Genomic DNA, 26,071 nt, shown 5'->3' with positions numbered 1-26,071 from the left:
CTTTCAGTCCCCATTATCAGCCCATCCTCATTTCTTCCTACTCCTTTCCTACCCTTGAATCATAAGCCAAGGGCCAAGAACAACCACATTTATTTACAAAATACACAGAGCCTCTTCTCCTAGAATGCATTATTGGGAGAGAGGGGGGAGTCAGGTCTTCACACACCTGAGACTCCAGGAGCACCGAGAGGTGTGGAGCATGGGAGAGGTGCCACCTCCACACCAGAACCCCTGAAGGTAGAATGGGAAATCGGGGGTACCACCTCTCCAGTGTCATGACCGCGTGTCCAGTCTGTTCATGTATTCTTGCAAAGCCTTCAGGCGGGCATCTATTTCGGCCATGTCAGCTCCCTGGTAGTCAGAGCTGTACTCTGGGAAAGCAGAAGAGGGGTTGGTGTGCTGGGAGGGGGGGACCATCAAGGGCCTAAAGCAGCAAGGAGCCAATTAACTGCCCTTATTACCACCCCAGAGGGGTCTGGGATGATGGAGAGAGGGAAAAAAGGGATAAATATGGAACCCCAGGCTCACCTTTGATGGGGACCCAGCCCCCAGAACTGGTCAGGTGTCTCTGGTGATTGCTGCGTTCTCGGGTGGTAGACTTCTAAAGACAAGAGGCAGGAAAGGGGTCAGGCAAGCCCTTCCGTATCCCCCAAGTCCCATGGGGATTCTGAACCCAAGGATCTGCAAGTCACCACTGTAGCAAGAGCTCCTGACACAAGAGCCCTCCAAGGGGTGAACTGGTAAAGCCTGAGGCACAGGGAAGCTTGTCAAACATCCTCAGTCACCCACAAGCAGGAGAGGCTCCAAAAGCACCCTGGTCACACACTAGCAGAAGAGGCTCCAAAAACACCCGGTCACACGCGAGGAGGAGAGAGTGGCATAATTTGAGGAAAAGAGCCTTTTCCTTTCTTTCAGACACAAGATCTCATATAGCCCAAATTCACTCTGTAGCTAAGGTTGGCTTTAAACTTTGGATCCTCCTGCCTCCACCTGAATGCTGGGTTCACAGGCCCACCAGTACCATCACACACAGTATATATGGAACCTGGGTCCTTGTGCTAGATGGGCATTCTAATGCCGAGCCTCATTCAACATCTGAATCTCGAAACATACTGTGGTCACTAAGATTTTTGCCCGCCAGTCTCAGGGCCCCAAGCACCCTGCTTCCAGAATCATTCTAGAGTTCCCTCTACAATCTACAATCTGGTCCCCCCCCCCAGGACAACACACTCATAGATGATGATGGTTAGTCACCTATGGCTTAATACTACCCTTCCCTTCTCCCAGCCAGGAATGATCCTCACCGTCTTGGACCCGCTCCAGGGTGTGGGGCTGGGTGGTTTCCCACGGCCACGGCAGCGACGGCTGAGAAAAGAAGGCAATCAAGGACCATAGAGCATCTTTGGTATCTCCATCCTGACCCATCTTTGTGGTTTTAAGACCTCCAGCCTCTGTCACCTAATGACCATGTAAAAGGCTGCTTCCACTCTCCCCCGAGGCGCCCTTTTCAGAGAGTCCTTCCCCAGTTTTACCTCCTGGAAACCGACTCAGAGAAATCCTCCAGCTCGCTGCAGGAGCTAACCGACGAGCAGCGGCTGCGGAAACTGTCCACTAGAGGGAGACGGAGGTCATTAGGCCCGGCGGGTCACCTGGCCCGCCTACCGCCCGCCCACAGTGCCTCTTCCAGCAGGTTACCCGAGGAGCTGCGGTTTCGTGAGCGGTTGGCGGCGTCCCCTCGACCTGTCACAGCAGCAGCGGGCCGAGCCTGGTGAGACCATGAGACGGACGGACCGTCCCCGCTTCCTCCACTGCCCATTCGGTTCCGCTGCTGTTGCTGCCTAGAAATCCAGAGACTAGAGGTGTGCCGGGAAGGGAGCCACAGAACCCATGGCCCGCCAGAGGTCATGTGGGGACAGGTGAGAGTGGAGAAACAAACACTGCACCCGAGGGGTTACGAGAGCAGAACGAGGTCAGGAGGGGACGGGGCCAAGAGAGGTGGCTGAGTGTGCAGTTGGTGACAGGTGGGAGATGAGGTCCGGACCAAGCACAGAGCCGGGGTGGGAAACAGACACAGACTTACTTCATCCTAATCTCTCTCTGCTTCTTCTCCTTGGCTTTCACAAAGGCTGTGGGGTCAAAACGGGGCGCACGACCACCTAGACAGTGTGGGGAGGAGGCTGACTCTCATACCGCCTTCTGTGGGCCCTAGCCCCCATCCCGCCTCCCCACCACAGGGCGGGGCAGCCACAGACCTGTGGGCGAAGGCGAGGGGCGTGCTGGCTGGCCGCGACCCCTGGCCCCACGACCGCTCTCCCGCGACGAGGACCGAGTGGCCGCGCGGCCGCGAGACGTGGAGCGCTCCCGGGACGACGAAGCTCGATCCCCCCGGCCTGGAACCGGCGCAGGCAGAGTGCGTCTCCTGGGAGCACCAAGTCCGCAGTCAGCTTTGCACCCGCCAGCCCATTCCCACCCTGAGGCCACACACACCTCCTCTGCACCTGAGGCCCACCTTCTTCTATCTTATCTCCGCAAACCTTCCCACCCAGGATCACCACACCTTCCTATACCTCACCTTCTCCGAGTCCTTTTCCAGGACCCGCCACTTCCTTACTTCCTACACCCTGAGGTCTTCCTTCTAAGTCTCCCTTGCCAAGCCAGGACAGCAGACACCTCCCTGTTTCCTCCCGCTGGGATCAATAGGCCCTCGGGCTCCACCCCAAACCTACCTCCAGGCCCCACCTAATTCTCCACAGGCCCCGCCCACCTCCCCCAAAATCACCTTACCTGACTCCCCCCATTTCTGAGCTTCCCACACACACACCCCATCAGCCCCACCTCTCACCCCCTTCTGTACATGGCCAGCTCAGTGTTGAGCGTCTTCAGCCGAGCTCTCAGGCTACGCTCAGAGGCCTTCACCTCCTCGAGCTGCGGAGGGAAGCGGAGAGGAAAACGCCGAAGTCCAGACCAAGCCAAAGCTCAGGGAGGCGCCCCCTCCCCGGCTCTGCCCCCTCACCTCCTTGGCCAGGCGGCGGCAATCCTGGCTGCGACGACTCGCAGCCCTGCTCCCGAGGCCACGCTCCTGCCGAAGCTCCAGCTCCAGGCCCCGCACCAGCCCGCGCAGTGCCTCGGCCTCCTGGCGAGCAGCCCGCCCGGCCAGTGCCTCCTCTCTGGAGCGACTCAGCTGCACCTCCAGCTCGCGCTTCTCTGATGCCAGGCGGGTCACCCTGAGAGCGGGGAGAGGACCCAAGCACCATGAGCTGCTCCCCACTACTCCACAGGAGGCAGTCCCCGAGACCCTCCAGGAAAGAGAAGTGCAGTTCCCAGGAAGGGGTCTGGTCCTGTCAACTTCCCTCAGGCAGGAAGGATGCTGAGGCTACTTCTTCGCCTTCATCCACTCCACACACACCCAGGCACATCTCCCCTAGTGAAGAGGTCAGTATAGAGACAAGGCTCAAACTGCCTGCTGCAAGCCTAGCCCTCGTATCCTTGCTCACACCTCCAAGACTTTCCCAGTCAGATCTTATCACCACCCAATAACAACTGATTAGGTTGCTACCCTGCTCGATGATTCTTAAGAAAACACCACATACACGAGCTTTTCCTTGCTGCTGTTTATAAATAGCAACTAATTGGGTTCTGTGGCTCATACACAGTGAAGCGCTGCCATAAAAAGGGTTGAGGGCTGATTTTCACTAATTTAAAAAGTGCAGAATGTATTTACCAAGTCCCTTTTTTATTAAAAAAAAGGAATGAAAGGGGTTATAAATTGTCTATGTATGTTCATATTTTTAAAAACATAGGAAACATAAAAAACTTTCAAATAGAGAAGGGTTGCCAGTGGGTAATGGAGGAGCAAGAGGGACCAGATGGAGAAACTGGACCTCTCTTGGTGTACCCTTTTCCAACTTTGACTCTGAACTACGAAAATACTTTATGTAGAGACAGACTCTGGCTATATTGTCCAGGCTGATCTTGAATTTCTGAGTTCAGGTGCTCCTCCTGCCTCAGGACCTATCACCAGAATCAAGGGAATGGGGCGGTCAGCAGGCTCCAAAAAACATAAATGTATATCAAAGGTGGAGTAACTGCAGAGTTATATGATGTGACTAAAACACAGACTTTTAGCAAGTGGGATACGGAGCTTTAGGGCAAAAGAGGCTGCAAAAAAAAAATCTAACCTTTATTCGGAAGCCTCATTAGTGATTGCATTGGTATTATTTTTTAAGATTTATTCATTTATTAAACATACAGTATTCTGTCTGCATGTGCGCCTACAAGCCAGAAGAGGGCACCAGATCTTACTACGGATGGTTGTGAGCCACCACGTGGTTGCTGGGAATTGAACTCAGGACCTCTGGAAGAGCCGTCAATGCTCTTAATCGTTTAGCCATCTCTCCAGCCCCCTGCATTGGTTTTATATGGAATTAAAAAAAATTGTTACTAACATAACAAAACTACGATTTTTCATCAGAAAAATGGGTGTAAAATCAAGGAAAAAGAACAGACAGTATATTCTCCTTCTAAAAGTGTGTCTGTCTTCTGACACTATCCACTAAAAAAAAAGAGAGATAGAGAAAGAAAAGAAAGAAAAGGAAAAAAAACTAAGTACAGCCCAAAGACAGTGAGCACTTGCAATGAACAGCTCATGCTAACATTGGCTCCCAATAAAAGAAATAAAATGTCTTGGAAAAATAGTGGTAGAGCCCCTGCCTAGAATCCCCCAGTGAGGGTATAGCTCAGTGAAAGAACACTTGCCTAGCATGCACAAGCTCAGAGTTCTACATCTGGCATTTAAAAAGCAAAACAGAGAAGATTACTGAGGCCCTTCTAAAAGGATATAGAACAGTTCCACCTGGTCAAAGACAACACTAACATGCGAACAAAAATCTGTTGCAGTGAATGAATTAGATCACATCTGTGGTGAGCTGAATACTGGCCCCACATGCCCAAAGATATGCAGGGCCTTCTCCTGGAACCTGTGAACGTTCCACTATTTAGCGAAAAGGGACTTTTACAAATCTGGTATGGGTGGTAAGATAAACTGATTCTCCTGAATCAGCAGGGCAGGCCCTAAACATAATCACAACCTGAGATTAGAATCACAGAGGGGAGAGGGGAGTGTGTCCACACAGCCCAGATCAGACTACCAGGACACAAGCCTAGAACAGCAGCAGCTCCCAGGTGCCAGAGAGACAAGAAAGGGATTCTCCCAAGGAGATACGGGAGGATGGCTCCACTGAAGCCTACACTGCAGCCCAGCAAACACCATCCCCGACGCCGGCCTCCAGAGGGAGACAGAACACACTTCCAGTGGTTTGTCTTTTGGTTTTCCTTTTTATTGCATGTATTTGTGTGGATGCACACAAAAACACCCTCGTGTCAGAGCACTCACGTGGCGGTCAGAGAACAACTGGCGGGACTTCCCCCCTTCCACCACGTGGGTTCCAGAGACTGCAGCAGGCTTGGTGGCGAGCACCTTTACCAGAGGAGCCACTCACAATCCACTGCAATGGTTTTTGGGTTTTTGGGTTTTCAAGACAGGGTTTCTCTGTAGCTTTGGAGCCTGGGAACTTGCTCTGTAGACCAGGCTGACCTCCAGATACGCCTGTTTCTGCCTCCCGATGCTAGGATTAAAGGTGTACACCACCGTGCCCAGCAACCCACCAAATCTGAGGCATTTTGTCACAGCAGTCAAAGGGAACCAACACAAGCACAATTAACTTCAAATTCAGGAGTTCATAATGGCCATGACCACAAAAGCCGCTGGTGTCTGTGGAGGATGAGGGCCAGCTAAGCATTCTGTCACAGGTGTGAAAAGACACTTGGCACTGACTGTGCCACTCCTGGGGAAAATGGACTTCTTTGCCCCAGCTAGCAAAAGCAGAAAGAATCATGGAATTAGATCATCTCCTCAGAAGACATCAGTCTGGCCAACAGTTTCAAGAATTGGCAAAACGTGGTGGTCACACCTTTAATCCAAGCACTCAGGAGGCAGAATCAGGTAGACCTCTGAGTTCAGGGCCAGCCTGGTCTATAAAGCGAGTTCTAGTACAGCCAGGGTTACACAGAGAAATCTTGTCTCAGACAAGGATGAAGGGAGAAAGGGAGGAGGGAACAAGACAAGAGCAAAACACGGTGGTGCATTCGGGCGGCAGAGGCAGGAGGATTGCTGAAAGTTCAGGGATAGACTGGTCTACCTGGTAAACACATAAAAAAATAGGGGTTTTTTTAAATAGGTTCTCTCTCTTTCACTTTCTCTCTCTCTCTCTCTCTCTCTCTCTCTCTCTCTCTCTCTCTCACACACACACACACACACACACACACACACACACACACACACACTCACATACTCACATGCACCCTCCATCATGCCCTTCCCAGCACCAGCCTCTGCAGAGCCAGCACTTGTTGGAATGACCCTCTACCTTCTGACTGAATCACCGCCCTATGGGGCAGCATTCTCCCTCAGAAGCAAGGCCCTGTCTCCAAGAGAAGGAGGCGGAGGCAGAGTTAGAACCGACAGGGAGGACACACTGAGATTTCAAGAAAAACCCTTACCAGTTCTGTTGATGGGTAGAGATCGCCACCTTGTGGCCAACCTGGGAGATGACTTGGGTGGAGGGTAAGTTCCTCAGACTCCCACTGTGTCCTTCCTCCACCTCTGCTCAGCAGCGCCCATGGGTCCTGCTACCCAGTGTACTCCCAAGTGAGAGAAGGTCATTCTTCTCTGGCAGCAATTGGCACTCAGTCTAGGCTGGCACCTCCAACAATGCAGAAGTGCTGGCTGCATCTAAGGTCTAGCCTGGCTGTGCCCTGGGAAAGTTCCCTAGCCCTCTGGGCTTCTTGCCATGGCGGTGAGAGCAATGTCTATCTCACAGGGTTCTGTGAGGGTAACCACTTCTGCCTTCCATGGGCACATAGGCACATACCCTCTCACAGACATAATACATAATAAAAATCAATCTTAAAAAAAGTAAAAGTAATATGGGGACTGAAGTGTGGTTTGGCTAGCTAGCATACATGATGCCCTGGGTTCAATCCCAGGACTACATAAGCCAAGTCTGGTGGCCTATGCATATAAGTCCATGGACACCCAGATCTGGAGGAAGGATGACCAGAAGTTCAAAGTCATCCTTGACTAGATTGAGAGTTTGAAGCCAGTCTTGAATAGATGAGGCCTTGTCTCAAAAGGGGAAAAAAAAAGAAATGAGCCAGCAAGATGGCTCAGTGGGTAAGGATGCCTGCCATTCAAAGATACAAGCCTGACAACCTGAGTTTGATCCCTGGAAGCCATGAAAATATGGAGAGAGAACCAACTCCACATGCCATGGTGCGTGCACATGTGTACGCGCGTGCACACACACACCATGCATATGGTACAATAATATTTTTTTAATGTCACTATTCCTCCTCAAGAATTGGCCACCTCCAGGTAGAGACCAAATCCCTGCCTCCAGATGACAGAACACAGCAGGAGTGGGGAGTATCCCAGAAGCCTTCACTCTTTCCACCCTCCCTCACAGCTGAGGACTTTGCACATGCCGTACCCACTGCCTAGAACACTCTTCTCTAACTCCTTCACCTAACCTACCTATTGGGCCCTGGGCACAGCTACCTTTTCTGCCTCCTCCGTAGCGGATAACACGATTACGTGGTTGTTGATTAACGTCCATTGCCACTGGGCTAGGCCCCCCAGGCAGGGAGCCAGGCAGCATGAGGCTGGGTGAAGGCTATCCAGCCGCTCTTCCAGCCTATTTAACATCGCCTTTACTGATGGTGCTCCTGCTTCCGCACCTTTTTTTGGGATTCCCTCCCGATCCCACACACCCACACACGCTGAACGTCCTTCTCACTGTCCTAGGGGCCCAGGAAGGCAGCGCCAGGGCTATCAATCACCACTGAATCCCCAGCACCCAACAAAAGGCAGAGAGGCGGGGTTCAGAAGGAAAAAGGCGGTGCCTATCCCGCCCACCACACCCACACCCACCACACACATCCCCAGACTCACTGCTCCCTCAGGTGCCAGATCTCTGTCTCCCGAGTATCACGAGTATCACGAGCGTCCTGGCCGCCATCCAGCCCGCGAAGGCGGCCCAGCTCCTCCTTCAGTGAGCGGATGATGCCCTGCAGGACCACAGGGTCCGGCTTGCCCTGGTACGGGAGGGGCAGCGGGTAATGAATCCTGAGAGAGGGGATCAGAACCACGGAGTCTCAGAGGCCAAAATCCACACGAAGACACAGATCTCCGAGCCAAAGAACACATGCACACAGAGTCCCAAAAGTTTGTATTCTTGTTTGGTGTTTTGTTTTGTTTTGTTTTATGTTTTGAGAGCTTTGCTTGTTTGGGTTCTTGTGGCAGGATCTCACTGTGTGACCCTGGATGTCCTGGAACTCTCTACATAGTCCAGGCTGACCTAGAACTCAGAGATCCACCTGCTTCTGCCTCCCAAGTGCTGGGAAAGCAGTTGGCTCTGGGTTCTTTGTCCACAAACTACCATGCCAGCCAGTCACACCCAGATGTCTCAGGATTCCAAGCTTGGACTCAGGGCTTGACAGGACCCGTGCAGTGCCAACTGACTGTCCTGTCATGTCTTCAGGGGAGGCACTGTTACTTAAGCCCCAGACACTACTCTGGAGACACCAGATGGCCTGAGCTGAGTCAGCCCTGGGCTGGGGACATTACAGGATGCCTTCAGGTGCTTGCTGTCCCACTCACCACAGCTCCTACAGGATTTCTGACTTCGGCTTGCTAGCCCAGACACCAGGGCAGTGACCCTGTTGCCCAGCTACTCAAGAGCCATTACCAACCAGGTGTAATCCCAGTTCTCAGGAGGCTAAGGCAAGAGGACAGCCATGAGTTCATGGCCAGGCTGGGCTACATAGCAAGACTCTCTCTTAAAAATAATAAAGGACCCAGGTGGTGGTGGCTTTAATTCCAGCACCCAGGAGGCAAAGGCAGGCGAATCTCTGAATTCTAGGCCAGCCTGGTTTACAGAGTGAGTTCCAGGGCAGTCAGGGCTACACAGAGAAACTCTGCCTTAAAAACCAAAACAAAAGTTAAAATAAAATAAAATAAAGGAGGACAGAGAATGACCAGAGATGGCTCAATGTTTAAAACACATGTTGTTCTTACAGAGGAGCCAGGTTCAGCTCCCAGGACCAACTGTAATTGCACGTGAGGGGATCCCAGACGCCCTCTTCTGGACTCTGCAGGCACTACAAGCAGGTGGTGTACAGACATACACATAAAACATTCATACACATAAAACAGATTTTAAAGAAAAAAAAAGTAAAGGGAAGGGGCTGGAGAGACAGCTCAGCAGTTACGACCACTGGCTGCTCTTCCAGAGGACTGGGGTTCAGTTCCCAGCTATGAGCACTTAAACCAATTCTACGGGAAGTCTGGTGAGCCCTGTTCCTTTTCTTCCTGTTTTGATGAAGACACAAGGCTAGAGGCCCAGCAGCCTCTGTGACCGTGAAGAGATAAGGGTAGGATTATAAAAGGGGGCCAACATATTAAACATACAAAGATTTTAAAAATTAAACACACACACACACACACATGTACACAAAAAGAAAGCATCCCTTAGCCAGGTACAGTGGTACAGGCTGCGAACACCTTGGGAGGCTGAAGCAGAAGGACTCTCACAGAGGCCGGTCTGGGTTACATTATGAGTTCTAAATAAGTCAAGGCTACAAAAGATATGTCATGTGTCAAAAGCAAAAACAATTTAGAAGCCAGCCAAGGTGATGCACACTTGTAATCTCAACACTTGAGAAGGTGAGGCAAGAGGAACACTGTTAGTTCAAGTCCAGGCACTGTGAGTTCTAAACCAGCCTAGGCTACAAAGTTACACCTTTAATCCCAGCACTCAGGAAGCAGAGACAGGCAGATTTCTGTGAGTTCAGCACCAGCCTGAGCTACATAGTGGGTTCCAGAACAGCCAGGGCTACATAGAGAGATCCTGTCTCAAAAAACAAAAAACAAACAAACAAACAAACAAAAAAAAAGGCAAGCAAGTACACAAAAAACAAACAGAAAGATCTTATGCCCCTAATAGTAAGTTGAACTGCAGTTTGGATGTCTGGCTGGGGAATAAATCATTACGTTTGAAGCATGTTGGGGCTGTAGCTCAGTGGCAGTGCTTGCCTGCCATGTGCAAAGCCCTGGACTCAGCTGCATACAAGAAATACTGAGGTACAGGCAATGATCATTCTGCCACTTGTACCCAGTCACAACAGTAAAATGACAGAGGTCACAGACCTGCAGGTGAAATAACTGCATCTTAGTCACCTGGCACCAGGGGCTCCTCCCACCCTGCCCACCGACCTGGGCCCTCAGCCAGCCACTGTGCCCACCTGTCAAACTCCACGGAATAGATGAGGATGAGGTAGCGCTTGGAGTTGAGCTGTGCCGACCTGGGGGCCAGGGTGCCCGGGCGGCCCCCCAGCTTGCGGCTCCGCAGGGACTCCAGGTCTGTGTAAGTGAGCAGGTCCAGGGTGACGGACTCACTGCTCTGTGGGAAAAGAGGATGGGAGGTGCCAAGGATGCTCACAGCCACCCTCTCGGTCCTCCTGCCTCTGCCTCCCCGGTGCGGGGATGGCAGGTGTGCAATTGGAGCTGCCTGATGAGGCGGCAGATTCCACCTGGCAGCTACACCTGTCCAGGCTTAGCATGCTAGCACAGAAGCGCAGTCCACTATCTGAGAACTGCTATCCAGGGGGCTGGTGAGACGACAGCTCAATGGTTATGGGTGCGCTATTCTTCTGAAGCACCCACATCAGGTGGCCCACTGCTTGGTACTATTGTAAGCAACCCGGTATGGGTACTGGGACCCAACCTATGACCTCTGCAAGAGCAGCAAGCTCTCTTAACCACTGAGGCGTCTCTCTAGCCCGGGTGGCTAAATTCTTATCAAATACTGGGACTGAGGCTCAGCTGGTAGCATGCTTGTCTGACACGGAGCCCTGGGCTCCACCCCAGAACTGCATAAGCCAGGCCACCAAATGCTGCCTCAATCTGTAATCCCGGTCCTAGAAGACAGAAGCATGAGGATGAGGAGTTCAGGGTCATCCCCGGCTACACAGTGAGTTCAAGGGGTTCCAGGGCAACCTGGGCTACATGAGACAGTGTTTCAAAAAAAAAAAATAAAGTTCACAATTCTTTAGAAAAATGTATGAACTACATATAATTATATATCTGTAAAAACAGTCACATGTATTCATGTGAAGAGAGAGAAATGAAGAAAAGTTGGATTGATTTCACCAGTACTTTTAATATAGAATTTATTATATATTTTATTTAATAGTTAGTGTATATGTGGTGTCCATACTTGCATTCTTGATTTATTTTTATTTTATATGCATTGGTGTTTTGCCTGCATGTATGTCTGTGTCAGATCTTGGAATCATAGACAGTTGTGGGCTGCCATGTTGGTGCTGGGAATCAAACCCAGGTCCTCTAGAAGAGCAGTCGGTGCTCTTGACCACTGAGCCATCTCTCCAGCTCCCGTGTGCTTGCATTCTGGTGCCACGTGTGGAGGTCAGAGGACAACTTTCAGTGTTCTGCTCTGTCCTTCCACCAGGTGGACCCTGGAGATGGACCCAGGTCACCGGGCCAGCCACTCAAACACCTTTTTACTTTCTAGGCCAGTTCTGAAGCCTTCACCAATATCTTAACAAGAACATCAAGAGTGGAGTGGTTTTCTCTTTCTCCTTTGTGACCCAACCTACTTTCCTTTTTTTTTTTCTTTCTCTTTTCTTTTTTTTTTTTTTTGGTTTTAAGATTTATTTTCATTTTAATTCTGCGTCTATGTCAGGGTATGTATGGCGAGTGTGGGTGCCCTCGGAGGCCAGAGGATGTTGCAGGAACCACTGGACACGAAGTGTCAGGCGGCTGTGAGCTGCCTGAAATGGGTGCTGGGAACCGAACTCGGGTCCTCCTGAAGCAAGGACTGTCAACCACAAGCCATCCTTCCAGCACTCCTCAACACTACTTGTTTACTTATTTTGTTTTGTCTGAGACAGGGTCTTTTGCATGCAAACTGGCCTCAATCTCACTTGTAACTGTGGTAGTTTGAATGTAATTGGCCCCCATGACCTCATAGGGATTGGCACTATTAAGCAGTGTGGCCTTGTTGGAGTGGGTATGGCCTTGTTAGTGGAAGTGTGTCACTGTGGGGGCAGGCTTTGAGGTTTCCTATGCTCAGGATACCACCCAGCATGTCAGACCATTTCCTGTTGCCTGCAAGATGAGCGACTACTCCAGTACCACATCTGCCTGCATGCTGCCATGCTCCCTGCCATGATGATAATGGACTGAACCTCTGAAACTGTAAGCAAGTCACCTCAATTAAATGTTTTCTTCATGAAGTCAGTGTGGTCATGGTGTCTCTTCACAGCAACAGAAACCCTGACTAAGACAGTACTCAAGGATGACCTTGAACCGCTCATTCTCCGGCCTCCACTACTTAAGCTCCAGGATTATAAGCAGACACCACCATGCCCAAATAATGAGGTGCTGGTGATCCAACTGGGGGCTCTGTGCACACTAAGCAAGCACTCCACCCTGGAGCCACACCCCCAGCCCCACAATCTCAATTTTCTATGTGAAAACAACAGTCACCTGAATCATAAGTGATCACTGGCGTGCGCAGAAGAAGCTCTGAAGGCCAAACACCCTTCACACACGAGGCAGCCCTTCCACAGCCCCACACCCCAAACTCTGGGCAACAGAAAGCTCCCGGTCCCTGACACTGGTGCCTACCTGGGTGAGGGCCGACTCCAGCATGTTACAGAAAATGCTGAACTGTTTGAAGTTCCCCGTCTTGTGAGTCAAATCTTCAATGACTGGGTGGGAAGAAAAGTTCCTCCTGAGATCTGACCACTTACCCAGCCCAAAGGCAATATGCTCAATTTCTCCAGTTCTGCCCAGCCCTCATTGTCTCTGGCCAGCTCAATGGGGTCACACTCCTTTCCCACCTTGGAGAGCTTCAGAAGAGGCAGGAGCACAACTGGGCTCAACCTCAGCTTTAGGAAAAAGCTGACCTGGGGTGGGGAGGGAAGCCCACCCCAGCAGGCACACTCACAGCTGGCATCGAACTCGCCACGCCACTGGTCAGCGGTCATCCGGTCCTCCACCTCCAGCTCCAGCACCTGCCCCGAAACCACCACCCGCACAGCATGCTCCACACCCCGGAAGATGTAGTCCACTTGCAGGCCAGCTGGCTGGTCCATGGCCAGGGTCCCTGGAGAGGAGGAACAAAACAGAGACCTAGAGATGGACATCTAGTATCTTCAGAGTACAAAGGACTGGCGTTACACACAGTTGTGAGCTGCCGTGTGGGTGCTGAAAATTGAACCCAGGTTCTTTGGAAGAGCAGCCAGTGCTCACACCCGCTAAGCCATCTCTCCAGCCCCTCAACCTTGGCCTTTCTGAGACTGGGTCTCACTCTGTAGCTCTGGCTCAGAACTCAGGATTCTCCCCCATCAGCCTCCCGAGTGCTGGGATTGCCACGCCCAGTTGTTCTTTGCGCTCTTCTTGTCGTTATCAGGTTTAACTCTCCCAACAGCTCTGGGAAGAAGGTGTCAATTTTTAAACTCATTTTTCAGACGAGGAATGAAGCGCAGAACAATGAAGTCATTCTCCTGAGATGAACAGTGGATCCAGGAACTGACTCTCAGCTCGCTATGGTGGTGCACCCCAGCTATCCCAGCACTCAGACGGAGGTAAGAAATGCAGCCAACAGTTTGAGGCCAGCCTAAGCTATGTAACAAGACCCCAAGACAGAAACTCTATTCTCAAAACAAAACGCGGCAACAACACAGAGCTCCCACTTTGGATTTTTGTAGTGGCAAGAGTCTGCATTTTGGTTGTGGTTTAGTTTGGTTTGGGGACAGAAGTTTTGGGAGCACACAAGCAGCCCATGCTGGCTTGGAATTCAGGTTTCTGGAACGTTTTGGAGGGCTCCATAAAACCTAAAAGACCCCACCAATTATGCTTCCACTTTCTAGTTCTTAAGCCTGAAGTACTAATTAATCTCTGTGGTGCTGCTGCCCTTTCTAACTTGACCCACAATCCAGTGCCAGAGTTCCAGGCCCCACCCACAGACCCCGCCCCTCAGCTCCGCGGACCAGTCAGGGCCACCACAAAACGTTACTAGGGCACTGGAGGTGGAATGCCTGGGAAACTGTGCTCAAGGTACTGCCTCCCTTGTCCCTACTGCCAATCTGGCCTAGTCCAACACCCTGTACTACCTAGGCCCCGCATCCCTGCCCAGTACCCTGTGCCCACTCCCACCCACCACCTCAGTCCCAGACATTCAGCCTCTGAATAATAGACCTAAAATCGACTCTTCCCCCAATGCACGCCTCCCTCCCAACGCTTCTTGAAGGCATAGAAACCATCCCTTAGCTATTGCCAGACACGAACCCCACAAATCCAACACTCATTCCTCCCCTGGACTCAGGACGCCCTCCCCTGGGCAGACCTCCACTTCCCTGGCCTGTGTGCTCCCTGTCACAGAGCGGAAACCAAGCCCCTCTCTTTGTAAAGATCCCTGCTCCATCCTATTCTCCCAGCACACTGCTTCTCCCTACATCGGCCCCCACTTTCACATTCTCCTAGGACCCCGACCCCTGCATTTTCTATCTGAATTGTCATGCCCCCCTTTATTCGGTTTCAAGTCTGCTCACATGTTCAAGGTAGCCCACGTGCACCCCACTTTCCCCGTGTTCCATCTCCCCCATATTTCACCTGGATTCTGCCCAAACTGTCTAACACCCCTGCCCCACCCCTACACTCATTCCTCACCTCTCTTCCCTTGGACAGCCTCTGAGTCTCTCGCTCCCTCCAGATCCCCTCCCTCTAGACCTGCTCACTAAAGGACCCACAGTTCATCCTGGTCACTGACTTCAAGTGTATCCCAAGTCTCTCCTTGCCCCTCTTCTTCGACTCACCTTCTGACCAGCATTCTAGCATAGAGGCTCCACCCTCGTCAGTCCTTGATCACATCCCAACCCTACACAGCACCTGGAGCACCTGTGAGTGGTCCACTCCCTCCACAGCCGCAGAACACTGAGGTACACACACCTGGAGCGCCCCAGTGCCCATTCCCTCCGCAGCCACAGACCTGGAGCACCCAGTGACCCCCTCCCTCTGCAGCCACACACCTGAAGCACCCCAGTGACCCCCTCCCTCTGCAGCCACACACCTGGAGCACCCCAGTGACCCCCTCCCTCCGCAGCCACACACCTGGAGCACCCCAGTGACCCCCTCCCTCCGCAGCCACACACCTGGAGCACCCCAGTGACCCCCTCCCTCCGCAGCCACACACCTGGAGCACCCCAGTGACCCCCTCCCTCTGCAGCCACACACCTGGAGCACCCCAGTGACCCCCTCCCTCTGCAGCCACACACCTGGAGCACCCCAGTGACCCCCTCCCTCCGCAGCCACACACCTGGAGCACCCCAGTGACCCCCTCCCTCCGCAGTCACAGACCTGGAGCACCCAGTGACCCCCTCCCTCCGCAGCCACACACCTGGAGCACCCCAGTGACCCCCTCCCTCCGCAGCCACACACCTGGAGCACCCCAGTGACCCCCTCCCTCTGCAGCCACACACCTGGAGCACCCCAGTGACCCCCTCCCTCTGCAGCCACACACCTGGAGCACCCCAGTGACCCCCTCCCTCCGCAGTCACAGACCTGGAGCACCCAGTGACCCCCTCCCTCCGCAGCCACACACCTGGAGCACCCCAGAGACCCCCTCCCCCTGCAGCCACACACCTGGAGCACCCCAGTGACCCCCTCCCTCTGCAGACACTGAGGTACACACACCTGGAGCATCCCAGTGACCCCCTCCCTCCGCAGCCACACACCTGGAGCACCCCAGTGACCCCCTCCCTCAGCAGCCACACACCTGGAGCACCCCAGTGACCCCCTCCCTCTGCAGCCACACACCTGGAGCACCCCAGTGACCCCCTCCCTCCGCAGCCACACACCTGGAGCACCCCAGTGACCCCCTCCCTCCGCAGTCACAGACCTGGAGCACCCCAGTGACCCCCTCCCTCTGCAGACACTGAGGTACACACACCTGGAGCATCCCAGTGACCCCCTCCCCCTGCAGCCACACACCTGGAGCACCCCAGTGACCCCCTCCCTCTGCAGACACTGAGGTACACACACCTGGAGCATCCCAGTGACCCCCTCCCTCCGCAGCCACACACCTGGAGCACCCCAGTGACCCCCTCCCTCCGCAGCCACACACCTGGAGCACCCCAGTGACCCCCTCCCTCTGCAGACACTGAGGTACACACACCTGGAGCACTCAGTGAGTGACCCCTCCCTCCGCAGCTACACACCTGGAGCACCCCAGTGACCCCCTCCCTCTGCAGACACTGAGGTACACACACCTGGAGCACTCAGTGAGTGACCCCTCCTTCCGCAGCCGCGGGATACTGAGGTCGCCCTCACAATCTCCAAGCCCCCAGCCCTCTCCTTACTATCTTTCACTCAGGGAATCCTAACTTTTTTTCCAAGGCTAAGTCACTGACACTGGCTCCTCCTCCCAAACTGTGCTCCAAAATTTCAGTCTTCACCCCAATGCAGGAAAGAGAACCTTCCACACTGGGCTCCCCAAAGAACCATCATACCACCACACCCCACCATCACCATCACTGTCCCCAGCCCAGCAGCCACCTCACACTTCCCCCATCTCCAGCCTCACTGAGCTCACAGGACTGCCACACACTGTGACACAGAGCCTGACTTCCACCCCACTCTGAGTCGACCTCCCAGCGCTGGATGAATATGAGCTGGTCAGAGCTCCCTCCTCCTTCACCCCTGTTCTTCCCCATCCACTGTCCCCCAGGAGTATACAACAACAAAAGCCCTTCAGGCCACTGAACGTGGTATCTCTGTCTTCGGCTAGAATCAATTATAGGACACCCCACAATCTAGACCACTACAGTATACCATGCAGTTTCCCCAGCACACCCGGTGTGTCCCGAAAACACACTAACCAATGCCTCATCCTAATTCTGCACTCTGGTAGGTATTACAATCATACCCCATTTTACAGACCATGAAACTGAGGCTCCGACAGCTAGGCACAGCAGCCATCTCCTCCTCACAGTCCAGCTATGCGTTCCAACACAGTCCTTCCCTCCCAAGGTGCTGCGGGATTGACTCACTCCTGACTCACGCTCATGGCTCACACCTCACAATCAGGGCTGCAGGCTGGGAACTCACAGCTTCAGACCAAAGCTCCTCACTCCCCAGTGTGCCACGAGTAAGGCACTTGCCACCTCTTGGCATTCTTCTGCCTTAGTAAAGTGCAGATAAAGCCAGGCCTGGGGTCAAAGGCCTGCTAGCAACAGGCTGGATGTGGAAACAAAAGTCTAGGACCAGCCTGGGCAACAGTGAGGTCAAGGCCATGCTGGGTGACTTAGGGAGACCCAGTCTCAAAAAAGATTAGAGATGTAGCCTAGTGGTAGGGATCTTACCTAGCATGTGTGAGGCCCTGGGCTCAATCACAGATAGCACAAATATATATACATATACATATATATATATATATGTGTGTGTGTGTGTGTGTATTTGTGTATTATACATATATTTACACACACACATAAAATTGGGGAAAAGTACGCTGACCTCATAGGACTTTCATGAGGACTGAATTAGTCAATGCACCTAATGTGCTCCCTACAGGGTCTGGCCCTTACCACCACTCTTAGTTAACAGCCCAAAGGCCACTTAATCTTCATCCCAAAAATCTGCAAGCATGGCTCAGCAGAAGGCAGCTAGCTTGCCTAGAATCCACAAGTAAGAGCCTGGGGCGGTGGGGGTGCACACCTTTAATCCCAGCACTCGGGAAGAGAAGGTGGATCTTTGTGAGTTCAAGGCCAGACTGGACTACAAAGTGAGTTCCAGGACAGCCACGACTACACAGAGAAACCCTGTCTCGAAGAAAAAAAAAAGTCGGGGCCAAGGGTCAGTCATACAGCACTAGCCCATCCTGTACAAGACTCCATGTTCAATTCCCTAACAATACAAATAAAAACAAACTTTTCTAATTGTCGTTCTTACTGTCCCTTCAGTGCCAATCTAACAGGGGACACCAAGGAACAATGTTTTGGCCCAGTCCTTCTCACTCTCCAGGCTCAGTTTATTACTGCACCTGACTCCATGGCCAGGAAGGAGCCCCACCCAGGCCACCAGCTCACCATCCACCATGGGCAGACCAGAGGAAGGGTAGTTAATTGTAGCATGGTATCTATTTCCATACCTTTGTGCTCTTCAGGAGCACAGTGGAACCCAACACTAGTAGGCAGATCTGAGAAGCCCACAGGTGGAACAAAGGACTTAGTGGCTATGACAGAGACAAAGGAAAACCAGGTGACTGGACTGGCAGTCAGCAAGGGCTCATGATGCTCCTACCTGAACTGAAAAAGATAGGAACGGGGGTAGCCACTCAGACACCTGAGGGAAGCCAATCCAGATGGAAGGGCATGTATTTGCGATGTACAAAGGACACCAAGACTTCATGGCCCCAAGAGCACAAGCAAGGCCCTCCCAAAGGTATAGGGCTATGAAGGGGGAGGGGAACAAAGTTCCGGATGACCTGGAGATCCTGTGAGCAGATGGAGACTATGGAAGAGTGAGCAGGAGACAGGAAGGAGTAACAGAGGAACATGATCTGACCTTTTGCTTGCTTGCGAAGAGGCCTCATATAACCCAGGCTCTCCTTGAACTCCTTATCCTCCACCTCCCAAGGTCTGGGATTACAGGGGCTCATCACACACCTGACCTATCTGGAGCTGGGGATCAAACCCGGGACTTCACACAAGCCAGACAAGCATCCATCCTTGGTGAGATAGGTTCTCACCAAGTAGCCAAGGCTGGCTTTGAACTCACAGTCTTCCTCTCTTAGACTCTGGCGTGCCACGATTATGATAGGTGTGTACCACCAACATCAGTCCCAGACGAGATTTACTTTCCAAACTAATATACATATACATGTATATATATATATATATATATATATATATATATATATATATATATACATTTAATGAGAGGGAAAGGAAGGAATGATGGACAACTAACTCCTAAGTACCTAAAAGGAAGGGTCTGCCATGCTGAATGGGGACACCAAAGGATTGTTTGGGAATAACTGCATGTCAGCTGGGCTTTCAAGCAAAGAAGAGCTGGTCTTTGGATATAGTGTAGTGTTCAGGGCAGAGATAGATGCTGGAAAAAAACATCTGGCAGACACTACTGAGTAAACAGGGTGATGGAATTGGTATAGAAAAAGTGATTCCACACAACATGAAGTTTGAGCTCCAACGGATTAAACAATTTGCCCAAAGCCATAGTGATTTCAGTGGTAAGAACAAGAGAGAACCAGAACTCCAACTTGGGCAAACAGATACCAGACCCCACACTCTTCTCGTTTTGTTTTGCTTTGCTTTGCTTTGCTTTGCTTTTGAGACAAGGCATCCCTATGTAGTCAAGGCAGGCCTCAAACTCACTCTGTAGCCCAGGCTGGCCTCAGTCTCTCTAGTACCTGGACGCCACTGCACGGTTTGTCAAGATGTTTCAGTTCCTTCGGGGCTGTCCACATGACTCAACGGATAAAACTCTGTGCTGTGCAAACCTTGAGACCTGAGTTTGACCCTAGAACCCAGGGTCTACAGTAGAAGGAGAGAACCAAAGTTGTCCTCTGACCTCCACACCCATCCTGTGATACAAATCCCTCCCCCCATCACCAAACACACAGTTGAGTACACACACAATTTCTATGCGTTCGAGACCTGCCGGCTCTAAATTGGACTCCAGGCGGTCCAGGGGCTACATAGTAAGACTCTGACTCAAAACAAAAGTTTATTCTTGGGCATGGATGTAGCTCAGTAGTACTGTGATAACTCCTGACTAACATGCACAAGGCTGGATTTGATATCTAGCACCGCAAAAAAAAAAGCGTGGAAAATTAAAAGTGACATCATGTAAAATAACTTGCTCAGAGCGCACGCTGGGAACGCCACCTGCCCACAGGACACACCCCTCAACCCTGGAGAGCTCCTGCCCCCTGTCTCACCTATCCCCACCCTCCAACCCGAATCAAGTTCAGATTCCACGGCATCACGGGTATCCCCCCCTCTTCCACTCCGCGTGGTGTGCGCATAACAATGCTCTACCTCACAAACTCCGGTGCAGTATTCGACACGGGACCTCTATGTTCTAATCGCGTGTCTCGCGAGTGACAACATGGCTGGCACATTAAAGACCCTGTGAAATCTCCAGCTTGCACAGGACCAGGTGCGCACCTGTGTGGAAGTGGAGCTCCGGGGATCCCCACTGTCCCCGCCTGGCGCCCGCACTTGTACCCGTGATGCCGCCGCTCACCTTCTCCGCGGAGTCCCCACTTCACGAGCGGTTCAACCGCCGAAGTTTCAGCTCCGCCCCAGATCCGGCCTTCTCACTTATGATTGGTCTGACCTTACCGGCGGTCATGTTTCCATAAGTCAAAAATGACGTCCGTCACTCTGTCCCGCCCCCAGAGGAGAACCCGCCTTCCCGAGCTTGCTATTAGTCTATCTGGGAGAGGCGTGTAAGGAGCCCTCCGCGGCGTCGGTCTCCTTTCTGATGGTTATTGGCTACGCCCCTGCCAATCAAAAAAGGGTGGTTCCTGCAGTAGGCGGAGGGAGGATCCCGGAAGTGGCATCTTGACTCCGCCTACCATGCCCTACCTTCCCCTCGTGGCCGTAGGGAAGGTTCTTGCGCAGAGGGTGTCCTAACCTCGAAGTCCGGAAGCTCCAAAGATACTCTCAACTCCGAGAACAAGTGTAGATTTTTCAGCGCTCAGTGTATGCCTAAACCTATCCTGATCATTTTACTAGACTTGATTTTGTTAGTGCGTGTGTGTTTGGTGGTTTTGAAACAGAAACTCAAGTAGCCCAAGCTGGTCTCCAACACTGATCCTGCTGCCTCCACTTCCCCAGTCCTGGGATTACCGGAGTAAACCAACATGCCCGGCGTGGCATTGGCTTCTTTAAAACTCAAACAACATAGCAAAGTAAGCATTTCTTTAAGTTTTTAATATTTTTAAATTTATTTCTTTTATGTATATGAGTCTTATGGCTGCTTGTATGTCTGTACACCACATATGTGCCTAGTGCCTGCAGAGATCAGAGGGGGCGTCAGATCCCCCTCGAACTGTTGCAGTTACAGATAGTTGTGAGGTATTGGTGCTAGAAACTGAACCCCAGATCCTCCGGAAGAGCAGCCAGTGCTCTGAGAGTTTGGGGTGTGTGTGTGTGTGTGTGTGTGTGTGTGTGTGTGTTTCTGGTGTTGTTTGAGACAGGGTCTCACTCTATAGCCTTGGCTAGCCTGAATTTCACTATATAGATCAGGCTGTCTTCGAACTCACAGAGATCCTCCTACCTAAGCCTCCTGAGTGCTGGGATTAAAGGCACATGCCATCACCTCAGGCTCAAATAGTTTGTTTGTTTTTATTAGTTTGTAAGTGTATGTTTGTGTGTGTGAGTGTGTACCACAATCACAGCATTTATAACCCTAGGCCTAACAAGGCAAAAGGACGGAAAGATACCAGGAGTTCACTAGCCAGGCTACCTAGCCAGTCAGTGAGCTCCTGGTTCAAGAAGAGATACCATTCTCAAAAATTACAGTATGGAGACACTGAGGAAGGTACCCAACATACACCTCTGGTCTGCACACACACATGTACACTATACGTGCACAATAAAATAAGCAAGCCTAAAGTAAAACGAAAGCCCAGTGGTAGAGCCCCTGCCTAGAATCCCCAGTGAGGGGCTGATGGCATGTCTTAATGGTAGAGAAAACTGCAAAGAAGACTCTGACATCAGACCAGATGCCTAGAAGAAGCAGAAACCAGCCAATTTGCGTGGAAGAGGCATAGATAATAGTCACTTGGAAAGGACACTCTCCAGCCTGTAGAGCTGTGTGCTCCAGGTTCCCAGCTTTGTGAGCTGTCGCCCATGCTGGGGTGAGCTTTGGTGATGCAGTTATCTTTGTGTCATTTCTGCTCCTGAAACAACCCGAGTAAAACTCATTGGTTCACCAAGTTGGACTTTGGAGGTATCTATACTTTGGTCTGTCATGGCTTCCCTATCTAGAGTAAATAAACATGTGTGTTGCATCTCCCCGGAAAAGTTTTGTCACACAACATTCTGCATATGCACTACACACACACACAAAAAAAATTTACAAATAGAGCCAGCCAGTTGTGGCGCATGCCTTTAATCCCAGCACTCGGGAGACAGAGGCAGGCAGATCTCTGTGAATTCGAGGCCGGTCTAGTTTATAAAACAAGTTCCAGGACAGGCTCCAAAGCTACAAAGAAACCCTGTCTTAAGGGGGGGGAAAAATGTTGCAAATAGAATAATCCCATAACCCCACAATTCTACTCCCAGGACTGCACCCAAGTAAGTTGAATACAGACGGACAAATATTGTTACATGAATGTTCACAGCAGCAGCATTTATTTCAGCCACAATATATAAAGAACCTCAATGCCGGGCTGGAGAGATGGCTCAGTGGTTAAGAGCACTGACTGCTCTTCCAGAGAACCCGGGTTCAATTCCCAGCACCCACATGGCAGCTCACAGCTGTCAGAAGATCCAGTTCCAGGGAATCTGACACCTTCATACCAGTGCACCTAAAATAAAGTTAAATAAACCATAAGAAATATTTAAAAAAAAAAAAAAAGAACCTGAATGTCCATCAAAGAATGAACATGTGAACCAAAATGCTGTATATCTTTACAGGAATATTATTCGGTCATAAACGGAGTACTGATACATGCCTTAAAATAGATAAACCTTGAAAACAGGATGCTATGTGAGCAGTGTGACACACAAAAGATCACATGGTCTAGGAGCCCATTACATGAATTGTCCAGAGCAGGCCAGTCCTCAGAGAGAAAAGGTGGACTCTTGGTGCCGAATGCTGCAAGGAGGCAGCGATAAAAACACCTTAGAACCCAACGGCCTTGCAGAATGTGTTCCGATGCTTCTGGCTAGTACACTTCAAGATGAATCGTTTTATGCTGTGGAAACTTCACCTCAACAAAACAATGTTAAGCGAAGGACAAAGAACTAATTCCAAGCCAGGCTGTGGTGGCACACGCCTTTAATCCCAGCACTTGGGAGGCAGGGGCAGGTGGATCTTTGTGAGTTCTAGAACAGTTGGGGCTACACAGAGAAACCCTGTCCCAGAGAGAGAGAGAGAGAATTCCAGTGAGAAGTGATGGTGGCTTTTGCGGAGGTGGCTGCAGTGGAGATGGCTAGAATCTGCATATATTCTGGAGGTAGCAATGGCAGAATTTGCGGAGGGATTGCATGTTGGAAGGGAGAATGAGAAAAGTCAAAAATGATTCTCAAGGGGTTTTTGTGTTTTGATTGTTTTTTTTAATCTGGAAAGTAGCTGTCAGGATGAAATCTCCACTTTGTGAGATAAAAGGAACCTGGAGGGGGAGGCAGAGACCACACATGGAGACATGAGGAGGACTGGGGTATCTATTAGATTTCCAAGTAGAGTCACGGAGACCAAAGTGAGGATTTGAGTTCTGAGATGAGGTCCAGCCTTGAGAGAGAGATGAGATGGAGACACATAAACTTTTAAAGATATTAATATATGAAAGATGAGATAGACTGATGATAGATGATAGTTAGGAGAATAGATGACTGATAGGATAGATTACTGACGATTGATTGGTAAATGATATATAGTAGATATATGAGCTAAGTAAGAGAGATATAATTGATAATGATAGGATATATAAGAGGGATGATGGATAAATAGGTGAAATGTGTAAAGAGAGAGACTGGCAAGATGAATGAAGAGACTGGAATGGATAGACTGATGTGGGTGGGCAGATGGAAGGAAAAAGGATAGGAAGGATGAGTGGGTGGATGGATGGATGGAAGGATGGATGAATTAGATGATTCAGTATTTGATACAAAGATAACTAACATTGAGACTGGATAGACAGTCCAGTAGATAATATGATTGCTATTCAAGTATAGGGACCGGAGTTGGATCCCCAGTATGCACATAAATGCTAGGCATGGCAATACACACGCGCAGTTCCAGGGACGAGGTGGCTGAGACATTGAGGTCCACAAAGGTTGGTGGCCAGCCAATCTAGCCAACTTGGCAAGCCTCAGAGTCAGTGAGAGACCCTGTTTCAAAAAATAAGGTAGAGATGGCTCAAGAGTTAAGAGCACAAACTGCTTTTGCAGAGAATCTGGGTTCAATTCTCAACACCTACATGGTGGCTCACAACCACCTGTAACTCCAATTCCAGGGGATCTGCTATCCTCTTCTGGCCTGCACGGGCACTGAACACATGTGGTGCACATACATACATGAAGGCAGAACACCTTATACACATAGAATAAGAAGAAATCTTAAAACATAAGGTGGAGCATGGTAGAGGAATGCACCCAAAATTGACCCAACTTATATGAATGTGAAAACATACGTGAACACACACACAAAAATAGGATCAGCTGGGCAGTGGTGCTGCCTGCCTTTAACCCCAGCACTTGGGAGGCAATCTCTGTGAGTTCCAGACCAGCCTTGTCTACAGAGCATCTATGGCTACACAGAGAAATCCTGTCTTGAAAAACCAACAAAAGATATGAACAATGAACAGACAGCTAATAGGAGAGATAAATGATACATGGATAAATTAGATAACTATAGATGGATAAATATGGATAGATAATGATGACAGACAGAGAGTCCGTCACTAATGAAAGGAAGGAATGAAGACAGGAAGTACCCAGACACTGCCCCAATGCTGAAAGACCCCTACCAAGGACAAGGTGGCAACATCAGAGAAGCCTGCAAAGGAGCTAGAAAAGGGGATTTTGAGTTGTCCCAGAATCCAAGGGAAGACAGTGCACCAAGGAGGAAGGCTGCACAGAGAGCTTTCCCCTGGGTTTTGTAGCTTGGCAACATTCTTTTGCTCACATATGACACTGAGGTAACACAGGAATCTTAATAAAGAGTCGAAGACTGAAAAGATAAAGATTAAGCACTCTGCAGGAATGCCTGTGGGATGCACATGAAGAGAAAAAGTTGCTAAAATTAAATTTACCAGGGCCATCAAGATGGCTGAAGTAGTAAAAGTGCTTGCAGCCAAACCTGACAACCAAGAGTTCAATCCCTCAGCCCCACATGGTGGAAGGAGAAAACCAACTCCCAAAAGCTGTCACCAAAGATCATAGCATAAACTTAACACCCATGGGTCCTTGCCAGGGAGACAAGGAGGTCCACCAAGGAGAAAGGAGACTGAGGGGACAGGACCAGAAGCAGGGACACTGTCTCTCCTGCAGTCAGGAAGAGTCAACGGTTAATTCTGCAGGTGCCTAATACACCAGAGACCCTAGGTTCAATCCCTAGCATTGCAGAAGGAAACGGAAAAGAAGGGAGATGGCCTACAGGGGAGCGTGAGGGGGGTCAGGTGGTAGCGTGTTTGCCTAGTGTGCACAAAGACACGGATTTGAGTCCAAGCACTATAGAAATCTGGCATCTTCCTTTGCTTCCTGTTGCTGTGCTAGACACTGTGACCAAAACAGCCACACATGAAATGACACAGCAAATATACAATGGGATACCAGTTAGAAATGTGAGAAGCAAAATCCCGGGCTGGAGAGATGGCTCTGCGATTAAGAACACTCACTGTTCTCGCAGCAGACCTGTTTGGTTCCCAGCTCCCACGTGGCAGCTCACAAATGCCTGTCACTTCAGTTCCAGGGCATCTGAATGCATGTGGTACACATCACCTCACGCAGGCACACACCCCCACAAATGAAAAATAAATAACCCATTGAAAAGAAGGAAGGAAGGAAGGAAGACCTAGGTACTATGCCACAAGCCTGTGATCTGAGTATTTGTCAGGTGGGGCCAGAGGATCAGGAGATCTTACTCTGCTGTGTAGCAAGTTCAAGGTCAACCTGGGCTTCCAGAGACCTGGTCTCAAAAAAAAAAAAGCAAACAAGAAGAAAAAGATGAGTATGG

General features: G+C 50.7%; 1 protein-coding gene across 3 annotated transcripts; it reads right to left on the bottom strand.

Moving 5' to 3' along the window:
• Positions 1-73: 73 nt before the first annotated feature.
• Ccdc61 (coiled-coil domain containing 61) lies at positions 74-20,546 on the bottom strand. 3 transcript variants are annotated; one of them, XM_085693111.2, is made up of 14 exons: positions 20,408-20,546; positions 13,089-13,247; positions 12,767-12,849; positions 10,360-10,517; positions 8,009-8,182; positions 3,014-3,224; positions 2,843-2,925; positions 2,253-2,419; positions 2,081-2,156; positions 1,696-1,838; positions 1,533-1,611; positions 1,305-1,365; positions 529-601; positions 74-371 (listed from the first exon to the last, which is right to left on the bottom strand). In XM_085693111.2, the coding sequence occupies exons 2-14, from the start codon at positions 13,234-13,236 to the stop codon at positions 274-276; spliced, it is 1,554 nt and encodes a 517-aa protein (XP_085549237.2). In that variant the 5' UTR covers positions 13,237-13,247; positions 20,408-20,546; the 3' UTR covers positions 74-273. The 3 variants fall into 3 exon arrangements, with proteins under 3 accessions (XP_085549237.2, XP_085549241.2, XP_085549244.2); XM_085693115.2 differs by having other exon boundaries at positions 20,329-20,459; XM_085693118.2 differs by lacking the exon at positions 20,408-20,546 and adding an exon at positions 20,200-20,339.
• Between the last annotated feature and the right edge of the window lie 5,525 nt (positions 20,547-26,071).

Source organism: Myodes glareolus, chromosome 1, assembly GCF_982192425.1.
Source record: "Myodes glareolus chromosome 1, mMyoGla1.1, whole genome shotgun sequence".
NCBI classification, from domain to species: domain Eukaryota; kingdom Metazoa; phylum Chordata; class Mammalia; order Rodentia; family Cricetidae; genus Myodes; species Myodes glareolus.
The sequence above is the reverse complement of the archived record's forward strand: the minus strand, read 5'-3'. Positions and strand labels throughout refer to the sequence as shown.